Source organism: Amblyomma mixtum, chromosome 7 (genome assembly GCF_055824585.1).
Source record: "Amblyomma mixtum isolate Tamu chromosome 7, ASM5582458v1, whole genome shotgun sequence".
NCBI classification, from domain to species: domain Eukaryota; kingdom Metazoa; phylum Arthropoda; class Arachnida; order Ixodida; family Ixodidae; genus Amblyomma; species Amblyomma mixtum.
This window is the reverse complement of record NC_143018.1, coordinates 95509448-95531084: the sequence shown is the minus strand read 5'-3', so window position 1 is coordinate 95531084 and position 21637 is coordinate 95509448. Positions and strand designations below refer to the sequence as shown.

General features: G+C 46.6%; 1 protein-coding gene across 5 annotated transcripts in view; it reads left to right on the top strand.

Moving 5' to 3' along the window:
* Nucleotides 1–21637, top strand: part of LOC149336904 (putative protein kinase C delta type homolog) — a 439118-nt gene that overhangs the window by 368029 nt on the left and 49452 nt on the right. For 3 of the 5 annotated variants that reach the window (XM_089553211.1, XM_089553210.1, XM_089553208.1), the window contains 4 exons: nucleotides 687–860; nucleotides 3383–3474; nucleotides 4739–4801; nucleotides 14629–14767. In XM_089553211.1, the coding sequence (XP_089409337.1) occupies nucleotides 687–860; nucleotides 3383–3474; nucleotides 4739–4801; nucleotides 14629–14767 (468 nt within the window). Of the gene's footprint in view, nucleotides 1–686; nucleotides 861–3382; nucleotides 3475–4738; nucleotides 4802–5526; nucleotides 5663–14628; nucleotides 14768–21637 lie in introns of all 5 variants that reach the window. The other 2 variants (XR_016284345.1, XM_089553209.1) reach the window with 2 other exon arrangements.

Here is a 21637-nt window from a genome sequence, read left to right as displayed (position 1 = left end):
TGTCATCCCTCTTATATGGTGATCAATGGCATACCGGTAGAATGAAAACAAAACAAAAAAGCAGCGCTGTCCTGTTCTTCCAGTGCGGTCGCGTCAAGTGCAGGTCTGCCCCTCCTGCTGTCTCCCTTGACTCAGATCTATGCTTGTCCCTTCTGTATCCCCACAGCCCCTGCTTTAAGTCAACCAATGTCTGCCGTAACAGCAGCCACGACGCTTTCCCTGGTTTGGGGCACAACTTTAAGTTTTAAGGCGAAAGCCTTTAATGGCTCATGCTCGCGGTGTCCGTCCGTGCGCTGGAACCATGCCAACTGTGGCCTCTCCTCCGCGCAGCGGCGCAACCTTCTCCCCTCCTTAGCAACCGGCGCGCCGGTGGGTGGCGAAGCTGTGCATAGCAATCGTGACGTCACACAGTAGCGGTAGAACGAGCGCGCGCGCCTCTGCGGTAGCAGCTGCACCGCCGCTCCTTCGCCAGACGTCCCGTTGCAGTCGAGTGAGTGAGACGCACGGCTCCGAATCGGCCCAGTGGTTCCGCGCCAAGCGTTTCGGGGAAGCGGCAATGGGTTGGCCACAAAGCTTTCGCCAAGCACACTTTAGAATCTCCCAAAGTGTCTTCGGTATTTGTTCTTCGTCTTCCACGTGTAACGGTTGAGGTGTCACCAACAATCTTTTCGCCCTGTGTTTTGCAGGTCCTGCTGGCCGAGCTGAAAGGCACGAAACGCCACTACGCGGTCAAGTGCCTCAAGAAGGACGTGGTGCTGGAAGACGACGACGTCGAGTGCACGCTCATCGAGCGCCGCGTCCTCGCCATGGGCACGCAGCACCCGTTCCTCTGCAACCTCTTCTGCACCTTCCAGTCGCAGGTGCGGTCAAGCAAAGGGCGGTGTGGACAGTACCGCGCGCCCTCAGTGGCTGAATATCGTGTACTCCACTAACTCTAAAGAGCTAACGCACCCGATGAAACAGTTATTTCTTGTTCTTATACTGATGATGATTTGAATTTTATTCATCAAGAGCCTATCCTTCTAACAGCGCCGGCTTCATGGTTTACGTGTTTGGTCTTACGGGATGGCGTGAAGGACCCATTTTTCTCCAGCATTTCACCCAAGGGAAACCACGCACCAATTCCTCAGAACACTCGTATACTCACTGAAATACCAATCGGAAGTTTGCTGGTTTTTCCCGCCGAAAGCTGTCAAAATGTCCTGAAATCTTTTGTTTTTCTGCTGTTGTTCTTTTTTCATCGCCCTGTCCTGGTAGTCGAAATGTGCTCACTTGCATTGCTCGTATATGAGCACTGTCAGTCCATATACCGACATGAGAAGTGTTGTGCACAGCCACATTGCGGGAAATCGCAACGCGTTTCTCTCAACGTAACCAGAAGTGGTTTTTAAGGATCCTAATTTTAGGGTAGCACCTAGAAAGACTGGCCTGTAAAGCGCCCGATCCAGCATCAGTCAAATTAGTAATGCCACAAAAGAGGTTTGTGGCGAATTTTCACGGCAAACACTAGGTCTGTGTATACATTTCGATATCGGAAACAACGTTTAGTTACTGCGATATCTATCGGACGCTGCTAAAACAAGAAACCGAAAAGAAATTCAGTACTATCAGCAAGACAATAACTTATATTCAAGAGCGAGATTGTAATCCTAAGACTTAGGCGTTTGTTTTGAAATAATACGCCTCCACGCTTCTACCTTATTTTAAGCATGCATACATGCAAAAACACTCATACGTTTGAAAACCGCTAGCTTAAAACACAGGGAGAGGACGGTTGGAAGGAACACAAACACTCTTGACGATGCGCTACATTCTGCTGCTTATTTCTGGTTTTTCAAACATACGTTGGGATACCAACTAGCCCCTATTCGAGCTCTTTCGGCGAGATTCTAGACATCCGTGTGCTGTGCGATGTCAGTGCACGTTACAGAACCCCAGGTGGCCGAAATTTCGGGAGACCTTCACTACGGCTAAACTCTTTTGAGAAAACCCGCTAAGCTCTTTTGAGAAAAACACTCACCGCACGATTACAGTAATCGGTAACGCGTCATTACAGCGTAGCCGGTCTGGGTAATTTCTGCGTTTGAATGTAGAAGTTTTCGTTAACCAAACTGAACTGTGGAAGCGAACTTCACAGCTGGACCTTGGCGACGTCGGCGCTGTGCCTCTGTTTCGGCAGCATACACCTCTGGACCTTAGCGGTACCGGCGCTGCGCTTCTGCGCGGGTGACGCGTTTACTATTACGATTTCCCCACTATCGTAACTGCGCCCCATTTCAGCCCCTTCTTAATACCTTCCTTCTCGGTACTGTGCATACGTCTTGCAGCTGCTACCACACCTTTTTTTTAGAACTGCATTGCTTAAAACAACTACACAGACATGCGTCTAGTGTCCGAGAGTCATATTGAAGCCCTTGGCTGCGTCTCACAGCCGCGCGTCTCAGCCTATCACAACGAAACGGAAGTTGCACGACTCTCGAGGAACGGCCACCGTACATGGAGTGATCACCCGGATGCGCGGAAAAACCGTGCGGGGTTACTTGTCGGGGGTGATCGCACGCCACGGCCGAGAACGACAAAGCTAGCGCGAAGCACATTCCAGGGGGTGTGATATTTTGCACCACCACCAACACCGAAGCCGCTCAGCCGGCAAATGAGACATTAATAGCTGCGCTGTAAAAGTGGTACGCGTCGCCATGCTACCAGGACAGCCGGAAAGGCAACGCCCCCTTTTCAACGTGTGCGTCGTTTATATCGGGAGACACTGCCAAAAGAATCTGATCGGAAAGAAAGATTTTAAAGGAAAAAAAAAACAGAACCCGTTTAAAAACAACTAGCTTACGCATGCTGGTTGGTAGGCCATGGGCGGAATACACCATCAGTGCCAAAGTTTCTCCGCTAACACTATTTCATCTTGTTTTACGCAATATGTTCACCGGCTATAAAGCTAGGTTTTATCATCCAAGTGTCAATAGGATGCCTGATTCTGTCACCATAAGTTCAGGCCTTTTGACTGCATTCATAGTCTGACAACAGCCTTTATTCAGTTGTCGGTCATTTTAAATGTTAGTGTCTGTTTTGCTCAGCTATAATTTAAGGTTGTTTATAATTTAATAATTTAATTGTTCTCGTGACTGCTACTCAATAATTCATAGCTGATGCGGGTAATTCTTGCTTCAAACAATTTCAGTGTCTTGACCACTGCTCTGTGCTCGCTTTCCTTCTGTCTCATACTTCTCTCAGAAAATTTTTGTCACATTTGATCCCAAATATTTCCTTCCTTCCTGAAGGAAGTTCAACGTAGGAGTGCCCTCCTTACTAGTATGCGCAACAGCTAATTAAGAATTTTTTTCCAAGCAAACCTCTCCTTTCATACTTTCAGAGCCACCTGTTCTTCGTGATGGAGTTCCTGAACGGAGGAGATTTAATGTTTCACATTCAGCAATCCGGGCGGTTTGACCAAGACCGAGCAAGGTGAGCGCCAACGGGCGGTTTCAGCGACCGAAGTGTGTACATAGGGATTGGCTAATGCTCGTACTTTATAAAGTGTGCAGCCACGAGAGACGAAAATAAGCTTCATCAATAGGCATGCTAACGTCTTGATAATTATTGGTGCAACAACCCCAAAAAAGCAATTGTATGCATTGCACGCAGCGTCAGATCCACGAACTGCAGTTCGAGGCTCTATTGGCCACATCAACTGCATCTGACATGCGCTTAAATCCAATTTTTCGTTTCGAATAAAATGTTTTCGACTAGACTGTTTCTCCGTTCCATGCTGTCAACATGAACTGATTCCTTCATCCGTGAGGTCAGTGCAAAAGCCCTGACGGGAGCGTTTAGTTCGTATTCATTGTATTTATTGCGACAAACCGTCTGCTTGAATGATCTTGGCCATGGTCGCTTAGTGACAGCGCAGGGCTCTGGTTACGTGGGACTGCAAAGTCCAACTTGAAAAAAAAACTTGCAATACAGATATTGTCCCACGAGTAGTACGGGCTTGCGGAAATGAAGTGCCGAGGTTTTAAGCCGTTCATAAATATCACTGTTTTCAAAACCGTTGGAGCAGTCCCATAGTGTCTTACACAGAGCAGTTTAATTTAGGCAGCGGTTGTCTGAATCCACCGTAGTGTACTTTTTAGATGGGCACAGTATGCATGTTGCAGTACGTATTAACAATGCCAACATTTCTTAATGACTTAGTGTGATGCAACACAAAAGGCAATGAGCGCGTATTCACACCCGTCTGCGCTGTCGAAAAGGTAGCACTAAACACTGTCTCAGGTGGGTCCAATTATGGTTTCAATAGCGAGAGAGCACACTGAAAGCTGTGACAAAGTATGTGCATTTTGCACATCGTGATACTCGGTAATGATAAACCATACAGGTGCAAGTACCTGTAAATCTGGCTGCAAATATTCGGCGCAGCGTAATAAGTGCTACCATCATGCATTACCCCTTTCTCTGTTTCCAAATTCGTAGTTTGGTCGAGGCCTTACACTCCGATGAAAACAATATGTGCGGGAACAGTTATTAAATGATTACTGCCTCCGTATCAGTAAGAAGGATTTTTTTTTCAGTTTTTCAAGTAGTTTCTTTCTGGAAGCATTATCCACTTAGCACACTTCGAAGTTGACTCGGAAGGAGACTTAAAATTGCTTCCTCGGTGCGAACGAATACTGCCTGTACCTGCATGCGAATAGAAATTTAAAATGGCCACGTACGTTTCGTGTTTCAGGTTCTACGCTGCCGAGATTGTCTGCGCCCTAAAGTTCCTGCATAAAAAAGGCATCGTCTACAGGTGAGCCGAGTCACAATGTCTAATTTCATTACAAAAGCCTGCCCACGACAGCCTATAATTCAAATGGCCATCAAAGAAAGACCAACGCTAGCCTCATCGCATTATGAATAAAAAAATCTATATAAGTATTCTGTTTGTGCGGGCTCGACGCTTAACGGCACTCAGCCTTGTTAACCAGTTAAGCTTTTGCGAGATTAGCGCTGAAGCAGTAAATAAAATTAACGAACGTTTTGTTCTAAACGTAACTTTTTTTATAAACCTCTGCACCTTTAACGCTACTTCCCGTGATTTATTACAAATTGCGACGTGCTTCTCTTTAAAGACTCCTTAAAAGCGGAACTAAAAACAAATCTAAACCGACTATGTTTAGGCTCTACAACAAATAATTGTTTTGTATCTAAATTATTGCAAACAGCATGAGAAACTTCACACCGAATTCAATGTAAATGCGCTCTTCTGAAATACTTCTCAAACCAAAGGCTAAAAAGAAGTTGGAGCGACTTTATTAGAGTTATTAATGCAGTTTTTTTAAGGCGCAAAACTAAATCAGTTGAGAATAATCTCCCCATTAGATTCACTGTAGTCATTTAGACGTACGCCGACACCTGCCGTGACCTTCGTTCACCAGATCTGGTTCTAGTTCGTCACTCTTCAGTGTCCGTAAACACATGTTTTCCCACTTTCCTTCGCGCACTGCATTCACGAGTGCAACCCGTTTCCCCCAGAGACCTGAAACTCGACAACCTCTGCATTGATTCGGATGGTCACGTACGCATTATCGACTTCGGCATGTGCAAGCTCAAGGTTTACCGACAGCAGCCACGGGCCTTTTGCGGCACCCCCGAGTACATGGCACCGGAAGTAGGTTGCCCGGAAACGGAACTGAGCACGCTCGTTGGAATGACATAACACGTGTGCCGCCCCCTGTAGTAGATAACACTCACCCAGCGTGCTACATCTAAGTAGGACGTCTTCCCGACCCGTGTGAACACAAAAACCGTAACCCCGCATTTGCCATCTAGAATCTGCCAACTCATTCTTGTGGTTTTCTTTACGCATAGTGAGCATAGCCTTGTAGCTCCATCTTAGCAATAGGGAGTAACAGCATAGCGTGATCCGCTACCGCGAGGCACCACTGCGCATGCGCAGGCCACCTGGAGGCCGCCAGATGGCGCCATGTGCCCAGCCAGCTGCGCGCACCTCCGTCGCGTCGGGACCAATCAGCGCGTGGCCACTGGCGGGTCGCGGAAGCGGATCACGGTAGCGGATCACGGTAGCGGATAACGGTAGCGGATAACGGTAGCGGATAACGGTAGCGGATCGGTAATTGCGGTATGCTATAACACTCTAATGAGCTAGTGTTGCGCTGCTTTCGCGTCACGCGGAAAGCGCAGTGGTTGGCAAAGGTGACTTTCTGTATTTTTTTACGGAGAAATTTCCCAAATTGCACAAAATTTAATAAGCGTTCATTGAAACCTCCCAACCTCTTTCCTTCCTTTTGTGATTCTGCGCTTACTGCCTGATGCGATGGTGCGCTTCTTCATGCGCCTCGGGATCCGGATCACCTTTCCATGGAGAAACACATAAAGAAGCTCTATCTTGAGTTGTAGCCGAATGAAGTTCACCGTTAGCACCAAGTTGCCTGACCGGAGTATCTGCGCATTCTAGTCTAGGCTGTAGAACTAATTCCACTGCTAACCCGCTATTTCTTGAGTGCGTGTGCACTAACAGTGAGAGGGACCATGGTGTGTCGATGCCGTGAATAACTGCTGTTTCTCTACAGACACGAGTCTGAGAACCACTCATAACGTGTCTGGGTGTGAACTAATAAAGCAGCGACAAGCTCATCATTCATTTTAGGTGGCGGGATACCAAGCGTTTGACAAACTAGCGCATCTGCGGAGGGTTAACCAAACTGAGCACAAGGCATCAGAAACGAACCTGGCTGCTTTGTGTCTATTTCTCATAGTGAGCAGTTTTTCGCATTTTCAGGCATCCGCCAAATCCAGTTCCTCTGTAGTAACTTCAGTTAAGATTTACAGCGTGACACGGGGTGTGAAGCCTTCGTGCACGTTTCCACTGTAGCGTACGTCGCTGCCGAACACAAGCGTACCAGATGAGTTCTGAGGGCTCGCGCCGCACGAGTGTGCATATCCGCAAAATATGAGTGGAGTCAGGAGTGAGCGCGGCCCCGCTAATACAGCTAACTGTTTGCACTTCCGCTGCTGATTGACGTACTCATTCGAACTGTTTCTGCCTCAGTAAAGAGCGATGAGATCACTGAGCTAACGTGCGCTAATGCTGCGATATTATGTCGAAAGGATATCTTACTTATCTCGTTGCAGATATTAAACGCGTAAGGATAGCTCTCCATGCAGTGTTTGAGAACAGAAGCAAATGTGATCAACAAGTGGCAAACACCACTGTGCAAGGTCTGTGAGAGCAGCGACGCTGACCATTCTGTTAAAATCAGGGAAGTTTCACTTAGACACCATTGTACAAATTTTGACACGCGCGCTCAAGTGTCTATAAAGATTTGCGTGCTTGAATGCATGCCGTCGCGTACCTTTGGACGCCCGCTCAGCCGCGGACACCAGCGGCTGCGGTTGTCTTCGAGACATTTGCTTCAAGGAGGAAAAGAAGGCATTCCGATCCAAGATTCGTTCGTGTTCTCCAAAAAAGCGACATTTCAAGTCTGATTAAGCGCTTATTTTCACGACAATAACATTTCCGTGCCAAAAACCCTGCGTTACAGTGCACTGTACATGCGTAGCTCGTCGGCCATGGCGGCCATGTTGGCGGCGGCAGGCAGAGGACCAGAAGAGCATGCTTTCTGCGCTGCTATTAGCTCGCTTCAGCCGCCGCTTCCGGTCTCACCGGACGCCACGCGTCAAAATCTAGCCGGTCCTGATCGGCGGCGGCGGGCGTTTTTCTCGACGCCGGGCGTCAAATTTGCGTCGTCGGGCGAAAATCGCCATAGTCCGAAATGGACACTTTGTCATCAACACCTCCGCTTACTAAAGCCGCCCCGGTCTACCAGCTGTCGTAAAGGGTCCCCTAATTTCAACTGCAGGTAGATTTTTTCACCCTGTGAACTCGTTTGCCCGTTTACTTTTCGCTCCCGTGTCGCGGAAGAAGCGATCAACTGGCAACAATTTAGCTTCAGCTAGTTGGTTTTAACGAGACATAATGGCACAAATGCGAACTATCGCTAAGACATGGCGAACTCTCAGAGCCAGGACTGGCGCCAGCTGTCAAGCCTTTTTTTTTTTGTAGTTGGCGCCTGGAGTCTTGTCTCTGTGTGTTCGTCCTCGTGTATTCCCGCTAGTTCACATTTCTGCAATTATGTCTCGATAAACTGGCGAACGAAGCGTATTCTCGTCTGCACCAACATTGCACAGAATAGGGAGAGGTAAGCCGCCAAGAGCGGCCGCCAGCTGCTGTCGCTGTGGAAAGTCCGGTACCAGTCGCGGTAGGCGTTCAGACACCATCCTCAACTGCCTCCGAGATAAAAAGCGGAAATTCTGTGGAAAGGACCAGAGGCGTAGTCCAAGCAGAATTATGGCAATGACGTTGGACGTAGACTGCTAAGATTCTTTTGGCCAGCGCCTGATGGCACCGAGCTGTCGTCTGCAGACGCAATATTCTCACGTTCCGTTTTCTACCAAATAGGTCAATATATTTTTCTATGCGCGCCGCCGACGAGGCCAGGTGGACAAGGCTTCAGCGATGGGATGGTTATAACTACGCTAGAAATATAGACCGTTCACCCAGCTCCGCCCGAGGGAATATCTTGGCAGCGCTGCAGATTTGTTCGGTGACAGAGTTTGCACCCTTTCAGTTTACTTCTCTCGTTTTCGATGTTCTGGCTTTTTTTTTCAAATTTCGTCTTGAAAACATACGTCCTTGATGTAAAAATATTGTCACGTTGTAGTGACGGCAGTCCAGTGGTTAGGAAGACACCAGGAAGACTTTGAAACGAATCTCTTTATTTGGGCTGACTTGCGCCCGCAAAAGAACTGAATCACTAGGCGGCGGCGTAAGGAACAAACGTGCTCGTCAATCGTCGAACTAGGAATGCCCGCCGCTCGCGGCATCGCTCAATTTAAAGCCAGCAAGGAAACTTCGAAATAACAGGTCAAGATCATCTACAGTAATCTAGAAAAACGTAGATGCAGCGCTTCATGGCTGTGATCAATCGAGATTAGTCCGGTCGCTTCTCGCGTCACAAACAAAAATGATAACAGCCCTTTCCTGCGGCCTTGAGCGCGAACGAACGGACACTACAATGATACGTGGCAATATCTTTCACTTTCTAAAAAAAAATCAAAGAAAGGCAGGAAATGGAGGCCCCTCCAAGATACTTTTTGTAATGTCCACGTAATCCGCTCAGCGCACCCTTTGTCAATTTCCCCGTCGCCCACTGCATCTTTATGAAGATCGTTTTGCAGAGGCGCTGTTTTTATGTCTGTTGATCGGCCATTTATTTTCGCTCCAAGACTGGCGTAGTGTGCCGGTTTAAATATGTTTTTACCTGCCAGCTTTATCGCAGCGGTCCTTCTTTGCGCTTTCTGAATACCTCATCAAGCGAGTATAATCACCTCTATATCGATGCAGCTTCAGATGCGTGAAAAATCTTTGCTGCATAGTCGGCTTAGGGCTTCTTAGAAAACGCCTATGGCGCCTTTCGCAAAAACTGTCATCGCCTTTCTTTTTCCCTTCTGCTGTTTCTAACTCTCTATCTCTCTAGCCGGCGTATATCCTGTCGAACCGGTAAGGGCTCATGCGTTAAATCCGATATTTCGCATTAATCGCGTTCAGAAATAGTAGCGTTGGCGCTTGAGATATAAAATGAAAGAAATACAATTACAACGCCCTTCGAAGCTTCTTGTGACATTGTACACCTTTATGGCGGACGGTTTTTACGTGTATTCGCCGTCAAAAAGTGGCATTGTTGCTCTCTTTCATTCATAAAAAAAAAAATGAACATTAGAATACTCCGCTGCTCGGGACAAAGGGCCGCGTTGGGTATTTATTTGAAAAGATGTCAGTGTTCCAACTACAGCCATATTACACTTTTTGTGGCCGTTGGGGCACTGCACTGAACAGCCGCGGACGAACAGTCGATTCGGCAGCCAAACTGGTCTCGGCCATTTCCTGTCGAAAATTAATGGGTGTTTGATACTTAAACGAGCAAATTCCACTTTTCTGCATGCGCTTGACGGCTGGAAACATTTATATTTATGATGTGCAACGGGAGGAAGGTCTTTGAACGCCGAAGCGTGGTTCATATTATCCCATCCGAGACACGTTTGTACGTTTAACTCTTACTTGAGTGATCGAATGCAATGTGTCAGTAATTGGGGCCATACCTCATCGTTTAAGAGCATTTCATCTGGTGTGCCACAAGGCAGTCTTTTGGGGCCATTTCTTTTCAATGACATTTTCAACCCAATTCAGATGCTTGTTACGTTCTTTACGCTGACGATACCAGCGTGTTTGTTTCTGGTCGTGACATACAAGAGGTGATTGCTAAAGCAGAAACTGAGATGACAAAGATAATCAACTGGTCCAATACCAATGGTCTTAAGATTAACGCAAAAAAATCGAAAGCCATAATTTTTAAACCAAGTGTCAAACAGGCTATAATGCATCATCTTTTAACACTCGGTACTGTTACTATTGAAGTTGTCAACCAACATAGGATTTTAGGAGTGACATTCTCGTCTGATATGAAATGGACACACCACATCGATTTCTTACGCAAATCACTATCATCGGCTGCGGGAGCACTTGCCAGATGCCGACATTATCTCCCGGAAAAAATAAAGGTTCACATTTACCACACATTATTCACGTCACATTTAAACTATTGCTCGCTTGTTTGGGGAACAACGATCAGTAACATTAACGCAATTTTCCTTCTACAGAAAAAAAACACTTCGTAATATTGCTAATGTATCGTACTACCATCCGACAGAAGAATCAACATTGGTTGCTAGCTTTCGGCTGTAGCGCCCCTGTCGCGACAATAATACGAACAAAACAAAATGGTAGATGAATGACGAGTAAAAATAATTTTCGCCGTCGGCAACCATTTGTGTTGGTATCTAAATTGATAAAGTTGGCCTGCAGCAACCATGTTCAGAAAACATCACAGTGACAAGATGTGAAAAGAAACTGACGCAACAACAACGCTCAATAACAACTGCCATTTATGTATCACGCAGTGCTTTATAAGCACAACGCGACAAGAAATCATGCGAAAAGAAGAAAGCAACGGGCGCCCACACAGTAAGAAAATTTTCACAAACTGCGCCTTCTGCGGGGTGCCGCCCTTGCCAACATACTGGGAATGGGGAATTAAAACCCGAATTCATTCTACCATTGCAGGAGTAAGCAGATCCTGATCTCAACCTGCTTAAAGTTGATGACTGTGGTGCTCCTGTGTAGTTTTCTTCTTTTCAGAAAGGCATACATCTCAACTGTCATCGCTTTAAAAAATAAGAAGAGAAAGCTTATTCACATAAAGCAAATCTTCGTGGCATTTTTTTTAAGTGCAATTTTCTTGAACATTAGGCTTTGCAAATCTGGCTGCCGTCTTGGTTAAAAAGTTTGTTGCCAGCAACAGAACAGTAGTAAACACGAGTTAATACTCCTTCTGTTCACAACCGAATAAGTTGCATTCCGAATTTTCAAGTTTCTGTTGAATACAGTCCTTCCAAGTGCATTCTGTGTGAATGCCTTGCGATGGAGAATCCCGCTGGCGTGGACACTGATATAAGCTCCTCTTTGTAAACCCAAGTTTCTAAGGCAATTTTGCGATTGCATAGTGATAAGTCGAGTTTTTTTTAATCGATTCCTTAATTATTTTTTAATCAATTCGTCATTTTTATTGGGCTGTGGACTCTAAAACCATTTCCAGTTCAATAACCGACTTTGCCTAATAACTAATACAGTTGGTTCATGTGGACTCAGTTTTTCTCCTGACGACATCAGTGGTAAGTTTGTGTTTGTAGTGAGAGTGTAGTTTCCATGCATGGTGTGTGCTTGTTTCTAAAACACTGCTAATCTTTTCGACACAAATGTACCACAAGCCGATTTGCCTAAACAAGCTTTAAAGTTGCGTCTAACGCACAAAAAAGAATTTTGCGTATATGTTCGTGCGTGTCCTTCACGCATCAAAGCTTGCCGAGACGATTGCCGATGTTCTTGTCATGGGTCGAGCGAAATCATTGGCATGTGATCACTTCAGCGCTATGAATTTTTTCCTTGCTTTCATTTTTTCATCGTCCTGGAGCAGTCAATTATCAGTCATGTTATGTACGTTATTCGGTATTTCTGTCATATCCTAGTGCGAAAATTTTATTGTAGGTTCATTTGCAAGGTTATTTAGTTAATTGAGAATTGTCAGTGTCAATGGGCACAGCAAAACACTATAGAAAAATGCGCCCCAGTGCATTGTCCCAACTTGAAAAATATATATATATTTATCGTTCTAGTAATAGTAACCGCTTACTATCGCAGTAAATGGTTAATCTCACATCGTCGATTTCGCCAATCTAAATTTCCCATCTGAATTCAAATTCGCTAGCAAGCTAAGAGATGATTTATGTTCTTCTAATGACTGCAATGTGGGAGTACCGGTTCGTCGTGGGGACAAATAAATGCGTTGAACTATCGTCGAACAGCATGCCTGGTCATTACGAGCTGTCTGGGCTTCTGAGCAATAATGATTCACCGAAGGCAACTGCTTTGCAGCAGCAAAGCTTCTGCTCCTTCTACTTTATAGGCAAACTCAATCAAACAGGCAGGAAAAAACAAGCAACGATTAGAACTTAACATCCCCTCAATATATAAAAATGTGGAGTGAATTTTTTTTCCCCGTGTATTCGTTACGTGTAAAAGCAGTGGCAAGCACACTTTCTCAGATTATTAGTGCATAACTTTTCTATATTGAACGCGTTTATAAACTAAATATATATCCCCACTTCACATAAAAAGGCCGAGTTAGTTTACTGACCGTATTTCATTGTTTAGAAGCATTTGCTTAAAAAATAACATATTTAATGTACTTCGTCCTGATAGTTAACGTTGTCTATAACAGGGCTAAAACAAGACTCACGCGCGTCTCAGAGCACCGAAAATGGCACTAAACTGGATTAACCACCCGTTGAAGGAGGAAAAGAATCTTATAAAATCTTATAAAATTAAAGCTGCCAAAGAAAAATAAATCGATAAGCATGCTACGACATTTCATTAAGATAATTCGTTCCTTTAAATTCATCAAGCGCGAGAGTGCGACTGATTAAGCCTGTTGTACGTATGTGGTGCAGGCAGGGGCTTTTCATTTTAGTTTGCCCAAACCTAATGCATGTCTCTGCAGCATACGGGCAATTTTTATATATATAACCTGCTCTCGGCTAATTGAATAACAGCACTTATCAAATTCACTTAGTTCTCTAGGCACTTTGCCGCAGGCTCAACTCTAATCACAGGAAGGGAAGTAATTTCATTTCGGGTCCTAGCGCGGCCTTCAGTTATTACTAAGCGGCTGATGCCACTTAAAGCAGCCTAGACTGCGTTGCTCTTGCGGACTGGAGTACTCATGTTAACGTGCAACCTACCTTTGCAACGACTTAACCTAATGACGCTCCGTACATCGCAGGGATAATGCTCCGCCAGATATATTAAATACAAACAGCACACTGCTTGATTATACATTTATAGAATAATCTCGTATTCAAAGCTTTAAAGATATGATGCCCCACTGTCCGTCGTAAAGTGTTACGGCTTATTGCAGTCTCCTCTTCCCACAAAAGATTAAGACAGATTCGCAACATTTCGAGGTTTCTTTCACGGTGCAGATCACAAGACAGTCGCTAACACTCATGTGCAAAACTAGATAACTTAAGGACGCTTACTTTATTTCGTCTCTTATTTTTATCAAGTCACAAGCTCACACTATTGTTTAGTCGGTTTGGGACGTTAAACGCCACAAACCAAAACCAAACCATTCTCTTTTTGTTTTCACCGCCGCGGTGGTCCAGTGGTTATGGCGGTCGGCTGCTAGCTTACCAGAAAGACGCGGGTTCGATCCCGGCCGCTGCGGTCAATATTTTCTATGGAGGCGAAATTCTAAAGGCCCGTGTACTGTGCGATTTCAGTGCACGTTAATGAACCCCAGGTGGTCGAAATTTCCGGAGCCCTTCACTACGGCGTCCCTCATAGCTTGAGTTGCCGTGGGATGTTGACGTTAAACTCCCATAAACCAAACCCAACCTTTTGTTTTCTCGTGTGCGGAGCACCAATAGCTTTTGTTATTGTTTGGTCTCGGTCGTTAAGTACCTTTTTCTTATCATCTTATTCATTTACACTATCGTCAAAAGTAGAAAAAAACCTTTTGGGTGTGTGCATTTTTCGTCTAAACTGGAGAAACCATATCCTGCTCAACATAACCTCAGAATTCCCCGGTATTCCTGCACGAATTATGGTAGTAGGCTAGAAATGGGAGCGGTTATTTTTCAAGTGCACCACATTCTTAATTTTTTTCGCGCCTTGTGTTCGAGTCTTGCACCAGTGCGGTGCATCCGCTAGCGTTAGTCTTGCCCCAGTGCGGTGCATCAGCTAGCGTGAGTCTTGCCCCAGTGCGGTGCATCCGCTAGCGTGAGTCTTGCCCCAGTGCGGTGCATCCGCTAGCGTGAGTTTTGCCCCGGTGCGGTGCATCCGCTAGCGTGAGTGAGCATGGCGTGTGGCGTTGCCGTGTGTTGACCGAGCGTGGCGTGGTGTGGCGACTAACACGTGTCGCGGTGGGCCCTGACCGCCAGAGACCTGAAGCTGGACAACGTGCTGCTGGACCGCAAGGGACACGTCAAGATCGCCGACTTCGGCATGTGCAAGTGCGGCCTGGCCGACACCGACAAGACGTCGACCTTCTGCGGAACGCCGGACTACATTGCGCCCGAGGTGAGCACGCCATCCCATTCAGCCCCTGCTGGCTGCAGTTGTACACTGGTTAGTCATTCGATTTACTGTTAAATCAGAATTTTAGCCGCCAGATTTTCGGGTTGCGAGATTAAATTCATTTCCTTCAGTAATGAGAGACCCGAGAAGAAAAGTTTACGTCAGTCCGACTAATTAAGAAGCGATCCCCGCACATTTGACGACATACAAAAAAGTTTTTCAATATAGCCCTAAATATTGTAATAAGGGAGTAATTACCCATTCACGTCCACCCGGCTGCAGCCATACGGCTACAAAGGAAAGCTATAAAGCTTTCCCAGAAACTTCGTAGTTAAAGAAAAAATTCGTCCTGGGCCGGGGTTCGAACCCGGGACCACCGCTTCACCGCAGCAGTCGCTCTACCAAATGAGCTGACTGGGACTTTTTTTTTCTGGGACGGCAAGCTTATGGTAGGGCGAGAGCGAATTGATCAATAACTCGAAGTGGGAACTGTGCTCCCACTTCGAGTTATTGATCAATTCGCTCTTGCCCTGCTATAAGCTTGCCGTCCAGGTTAGCTCAGTTGGTAGAGCGATTGCTCCGGTGAAGCGGTGGTCCCGGGCTCGAACCCCGGACCAGGACGAATTTTTCTTTAACTACGAAGTTTCTGAGACAGCTGTATAGCTTTCCTTTGTAGCCGCATGGCTGCGCTCGGGTGGACGTCAGTGAGTAATTACTTCCTTATTACAAATCTACTACACCTTGAGGGATTCCCCTAAATATTGGACCAGCCCTAAATATTGCGTGAAAGAGATCGACCGGAAGCTCCGCCAAACTGTGATGACTGTTACTTGTTCAGCTCAAAGCACATGCCAGTCGTTGTGTATTCACGACCTCGTTGTACAGCCTCTTGGTTTCATAAAGAAAGATAGTACAGTCCCAGTGTTGTAAGTCACATTTTTCGCCACTTACTGGATGTAATTACCATTTGCCGTAGCCTCACAGCAACAATGTGATTCTTGAAGAAGACGGCGAGGGCAAACAAGGGTATCGAATGCCGCATCAAGTAACGTATGGCACCGCCCATCCTCAAAGAGCCTCAGTCATCGAATCGGAACAACTCAGCAGTTTTATCTAAACGGTCTTTGCCTCCAGAAATAAATGTTATACGCAGTGTGTAATCTTCGGGGCAAAGTTTTATCAATCAGCTTTCATCAGTTTACATTTTTCCTCTGACTGGTCTTGCCGTTTTTGTTTGGCACGACTGGTATTAGAGTGACACGCATGTTATGCCTGATATGCCCGCGTAGTTTAGAAATGCCTGTCGACATTCTCACCGTTTGTTTCCTGACGCTGCATGCACCATGACAATGAACTGTGTCGTATCGCATGCAGTTTTCTTTATCCCGCCTGATTTTGGGCGGCCCGGCCGCGCAAAGGTAAGTACGGGCCGCACGCTCAAGCGGCACAATAACTTATTCAGTAAAAGCTGGGTTTCAATGGTCGGACTTGGGGCACTCAACAGCAGCAACATTTCATATTATACGCAGGATATGTTTTCAGCTGTTTTTAACTTTCATTCTGTCTTTAATTTTTTCTTGTCTGCATCTTTGTTTTATTCCCAAAGGTAGCGGATTGTACCGAGATAGCAGTAAAAGAACATGACAGACGCATGCAGCATTTTTCATCAAAATAATATGTGGGATTCTTAGGTACTGGACACGTAATTCTGCAAATAGTAAACAACACAAACAAAAGGCTTCACCTTCGGAAACATTACTGCACATGTTAGAATATTTGTGGGATTACAGAAAGCGTGCAACCTGCTAGCGCAGCAAATTCTAGTTTGTGTACCGTTCTGTAAGGCCCCCTGATCAGGACACGAGAACAGCGATGGAACATTGGGACACTGATGGAGCATCGGAGATCAGTATAAAAATGTTCGAAAGAGGGTGAAAGAATAAGCGTTGAACTGCAAAAGAAAAGCAAACGAAAGCACGCAGTTATTTCATAATTTCAAGAAGCTTCAACATGCGGAAACAAGACTTGTACTTAGCTTTCAACGAAGCATACCCTATTTAAGCGATTTCATCGTTTCTGTCAGGTCACTGATATTTCATCATCGTCTTTCCTCCTACGCACAAAAACACCATCCCGGGGAACATCCGTCCCACAGCATTTGCATTTATTATTGCTTCGCGCTCTGAAGCTTACAGAAACATGTGTCGAGGCTGGCTTCAGTCGCGGTGCGGTACAACGCATATGCATTTTAAAGTGAGCTCAAACATTCGGGATCATTATCTCTGTAACGAGAAACGGTTTAGGTACAAGACTCAAACTCCCAACGTGACCTCTATTTCTCTCCTCTTTCCGTGGCAAGCACTCTTGACATTACGGGGTTTTGCCGTGAAAACGGTATGGTTTAAAGAATTAGCAGTCTCATTTTAATGCCCCGGATCTCATCTTGAAGTTTCTCGCTCTCTTTCTTGTTTCTGTCTGACCCTCCAACTACGCTTGTACCTAAGGAAATAAACTGGGCTCTACTAATCTGCAACACAAAACGATTTGTAAAACTAATTTCCACAGTGCAATGCTGGCAGCTTGCCCAGCAGTCAGTATGAAAGGCTAGTTCTATTTCTTTTTTTCAAGACCGTGGCGTTAATTTACATACCAAACGACTTCTGGAGAGAACCCGGCACTCCCCTCGGACACGTTGCTCGAGAGAATACTCCTACCGCCTGGGGCATAATTTAGCCGCACACAGGTGATTACTCGCCGAGACAGCGACTCTGCCGTCGCCGAATCTATTATTTTCGCACTTCGTAATGCAAACTGACGCCCTGGAGCTTTAAATTTTCACAAAGGCCTCTAGCGCAGAGCCAGAAAGTCTACCTCGTTAAGAGAGTGCCTTTCTGTGCGGAAATTCGTGTAATCCAAAGGCTCTCGGGCTTCGAGACAAGGGCCGCAAATGTGTCGAAAGCGACTGTGCAGTCGAGTGCAAGTTAGACTGCTAAAATGTGAAAGATTGAGCAAGCTGGCAACGCTGGATGCCGTCAAGCAATTCAAGAGAACATGGATGACGAAAAAGCGCGCGCAGACACAACAACACACAAACGTACGCACAGACACTGAAAAACAACTGAGCTTTTATTCTGGAGCGTTCCTGTTCAAATAAAAATCTACTAGGCCCAGAATTTTAATCATGCAACACAGGCTATATGGTGTTCTCTGCTACGCTGCTACAGCTTTCTTTTTCTTTTCTTTTTTTTTTGAGCGCCCGTGGTTTATGGGCTTCCTCGCTCAATTTAAGTACTTCGTTTATACCGCGCATTTACTGCATCACGTCAGGACGGAACTACGGCGTAGCGATGGGCCAGTCCGACTGTGCGCTAGCAGGTGCTTGCACTTCCTTGAGCTACATGGAGAAAGCAAAGCTTTCCTTGCCAATACTCCAATGAACGCCGGAATACGACGGCCTTCAAGTGATGAATTAATTACGAAATCAATCTTAGTCTCGTTTGCATGTAGAAGGTCTCTCGGTTCCGATTCATAAATTTTATGCGCACATTGGAAACATTCGGGGCTGGTTGGCGCTCAATGCCAGGATCAGTCAACAGCCAGGGAAGCGGTAGCACGCTTAAGAGAAGTTTATTAGACCCTCGATCAAAAAAGGGACATCCGTCCCTCTACAAAAACAGATACATTACGGCGACCGATGTCGCCCGGTGCACACACACTCACAGGGAACGCAAGTATTCAAAAACACGTTAGTCACGGGTCGTGTTAGAGCGTTGGATCTAATAGTTGCGTTACGCAGGGTCGCGTTAGTACGAAACACAAGGTCATTCAGATAGTACTAGTGGGTGGTACCATTGGTACACAGATTGTGGACCACCTAATTGGCGTACAATGTTTGGAGTGGTATCAAATGATTCAGCGCGTTACGTAGCATGAGATCACTAATCAAATCAAACGCAGCATATAATAGGGATTCGCACCGACAACCTTCGGTCCCCCAAACCCTGACCTCTCGAAACTTCAAACGTCCATACGGCCAAACTAATGAAGTAGGACATTCGAAATGTCAAAGGATTTGTCTTCCTGTGCTGCATACGTTGGTACCAAAAAAAGTAAAATGTGGATATAACCAAAAATTTGTACCGGATATAGCGAAGATGGCTAATGACACAATATTAGTTCGATACTGCTAATGCTCGACACTCGCACGCTGCCTCAGCATTTTGCTCTTTAATTTTTTATATTGGTCGAGTTACCCCTCTCAATTTCTCAACATCACATGGCACACAATACTCAGTTAATCACTGTGCTGAGGCCCCTTTTCCTCGCTTGAACTGCAGGCGGATCTTCAGCCTCAGAGCAGATCTGCTCGTGCCAGGGGCACCAGCTTTCGTCCCACACACCAAGCGGTAAGCACGTAACGAAAAAACACGTCATAACGCTGGACTCTGAAACGAATGCATTTGAACTGTGACCAAACAACAGCCGTTCGAAAAACGTCCTGCAGATGCGCTGACATCGTCACGGCGTTGTCAAGAAACACACCGCCAATAACATGCCCACCGTATCGAAGCCGCCATCTTTGTTCGCTCGTAATACTACTGTTCGTTCGAAGTTGTTCTGAAACAGGGCTTTCAATAGGCTAACTTAATTTTCACTCAGGATGACATGTTCAGCATCCAAGTTCTCCGCACACCGCTTGTTTCTGGAAGCCCTGGGCTGACTGTGCTGTCAAACTGTGGAGTGCTCCTGTACTGTCCAAATAAGGGCGCATCGTGGGGCGAAAAATTTGTTTGCACTCGTTGAGCCACACATTTATACGTCGGCCGGTCCGGCCGTACATATGTAGACACGCTGCCGCAGGGCACTAAAAGATAGCGGCACCCACTGGCTCTGCACAGCCCATTTCTATGTCAAAGTATTGGAGGGGACAACTGAGCTCTGCCTTAAGGGTATGTCGCGATAGCGTAATGGGTTAATGATGGAGAGTCGGTCAAACTCTTCTTATCGTTCATAGATCTATGGGAGACCTCATACCCCTCATGGCGCTGTGGTGCAGCGGTTTAAGTGATGCACCACTGCCCTGCAATGGCAGGCGCTGCCATCGGTTGCCCTTCCCGAGCAACCTATCGTGACCAGTCATTAATTTATCTGCCACCTGCCCTTGTGCGCAGTTTGCTCACAACCCGGTGAGCAGGCTGTGATGACGCCACAAGGCTGCGTGACCTTTGATGAGCCATCGGCCTCTTAGATTGCTTCTCTGGGGATTTTTTTGTCGATTTTTGGCCCCCGGTCAACGACGCCGTCGGCGACTCCGGGTTTTCTGCGATGCGAGCTCCTTAACGCCATAGCGTTAAAACCCGTTGCTTTCGCTTTCAGACACACGGTGTTCCGTTACCCCGCTGCAGACATGTCCCGCGTCACCAAACCAAAAGTCGGCGTAGCAGCATATGTTCTAAATCCTGGCACTCGGATTGACGTTGTGCTCACTAATCCATCGCAGTCTTCTCGCACCTGCTGTTCACCGTGTTTACTCGTTCGGCCGCAAGGTCAGCACCGCGTCCGCGGTGATGACGCCCTCGCTGTAGCGGCGGTCCCCTTGATAGACCAGCACCGTCGCCGCCGCTTTTCGGCGCGTCCTCATCATCACTCTTTTCGTCACGTGTTTTTCGGACGCCGCCTCCGCCGCAAATAGTGTCACGAGTCCCCCCGCACCACCCTGCCCTTTCCCCTCGGCCCGCCTCCTCCTCCTCCTCCTCTTCTTCTGTTATCTCCTAATCTATGCTGCCTGCACATAACTAGAAGCGTCGTGCCTCGAAATAGACGTCACAATTTCTCAACCCTTTTGGTTTTTTTCGCGTATTGCTCGCATCGCACTCGGAGAACACGCGACGCGTTGTTCGGTACGGTGTTATTAGACTTCTTTTCGTCCCGCCCGCACTCGAAAGTGGCTGCCGTTACCGCTTTATATAATATCAAGGGCCGCCGTTGGCTGCCACTCAAGCTCCCCGACGGCGGCAAGCCTCTCCGTTCCGGCAGGTGACGTGGACTGGTTCCAGGCGGCAGGCCTTAAGCTAAAAGCCCGACGATTACGAGGAAGGACGACAGTTGCGTGACGAGAAAAAGTGGCGTATATATACGCCGGGATCTGCGCGAGCGACAACTCATCCGCTGATTTCGCGGAAAGATACACAAAACCTCGAAGCCCAGAAAATAAAGACGGAGACGGAGAGTGAGTGGAAGCTCCGAAGGCCGCGCGCGACTTCTTCGCTTGTCTCTCTCTCTCTCTCTCTGGCAGTGCTCTCTCCCCGAGCGCATTTAGAACTGTGTCAGGAGGGTTCCCGGGAATAAACTGGGCCGCGGGCATTGCCAGCCGCAGGGCTTTGCGCAGCTGTTGTGGTTTTGATTGCCGAGCTGCAAAAAGCCGCTCTCAGGTTGCATTTATAGCGATGGTGGTATTACGCCAACTCTTCGATGTCACTGTGGACGCGGCGCTCAGTGCAGGCTTTCTTCCGAGCTAAAGCTTTGTTGTGCGGCTACCTTTCTGTTCAAACTGCCGTTCTGTTCAAACTTTCTGTTCAAACAAAACACGTATGCGTCCCACCGGAGGCATCGATATGGCCCCCTAGAAGGTGAAGGCTGAAATCTGTGTATGTTTTGCTATTAGTTAAAGGAATCAAAGGATTCAAATGAGGCGAATGACCTTCAGGCGTTTTAATTTCCGACCATGCCACATTCCACTTTATACGAACGAATGAGCAATTTGTTAACAACGCAGTAAGCATTGTCCGTTGCCCTGTACAGCCATATTGGTATTACGACGCCTAAAATTATTTGGAGAATGCATTTTTTTTTTGCGTCGTGTATCATTTAGTA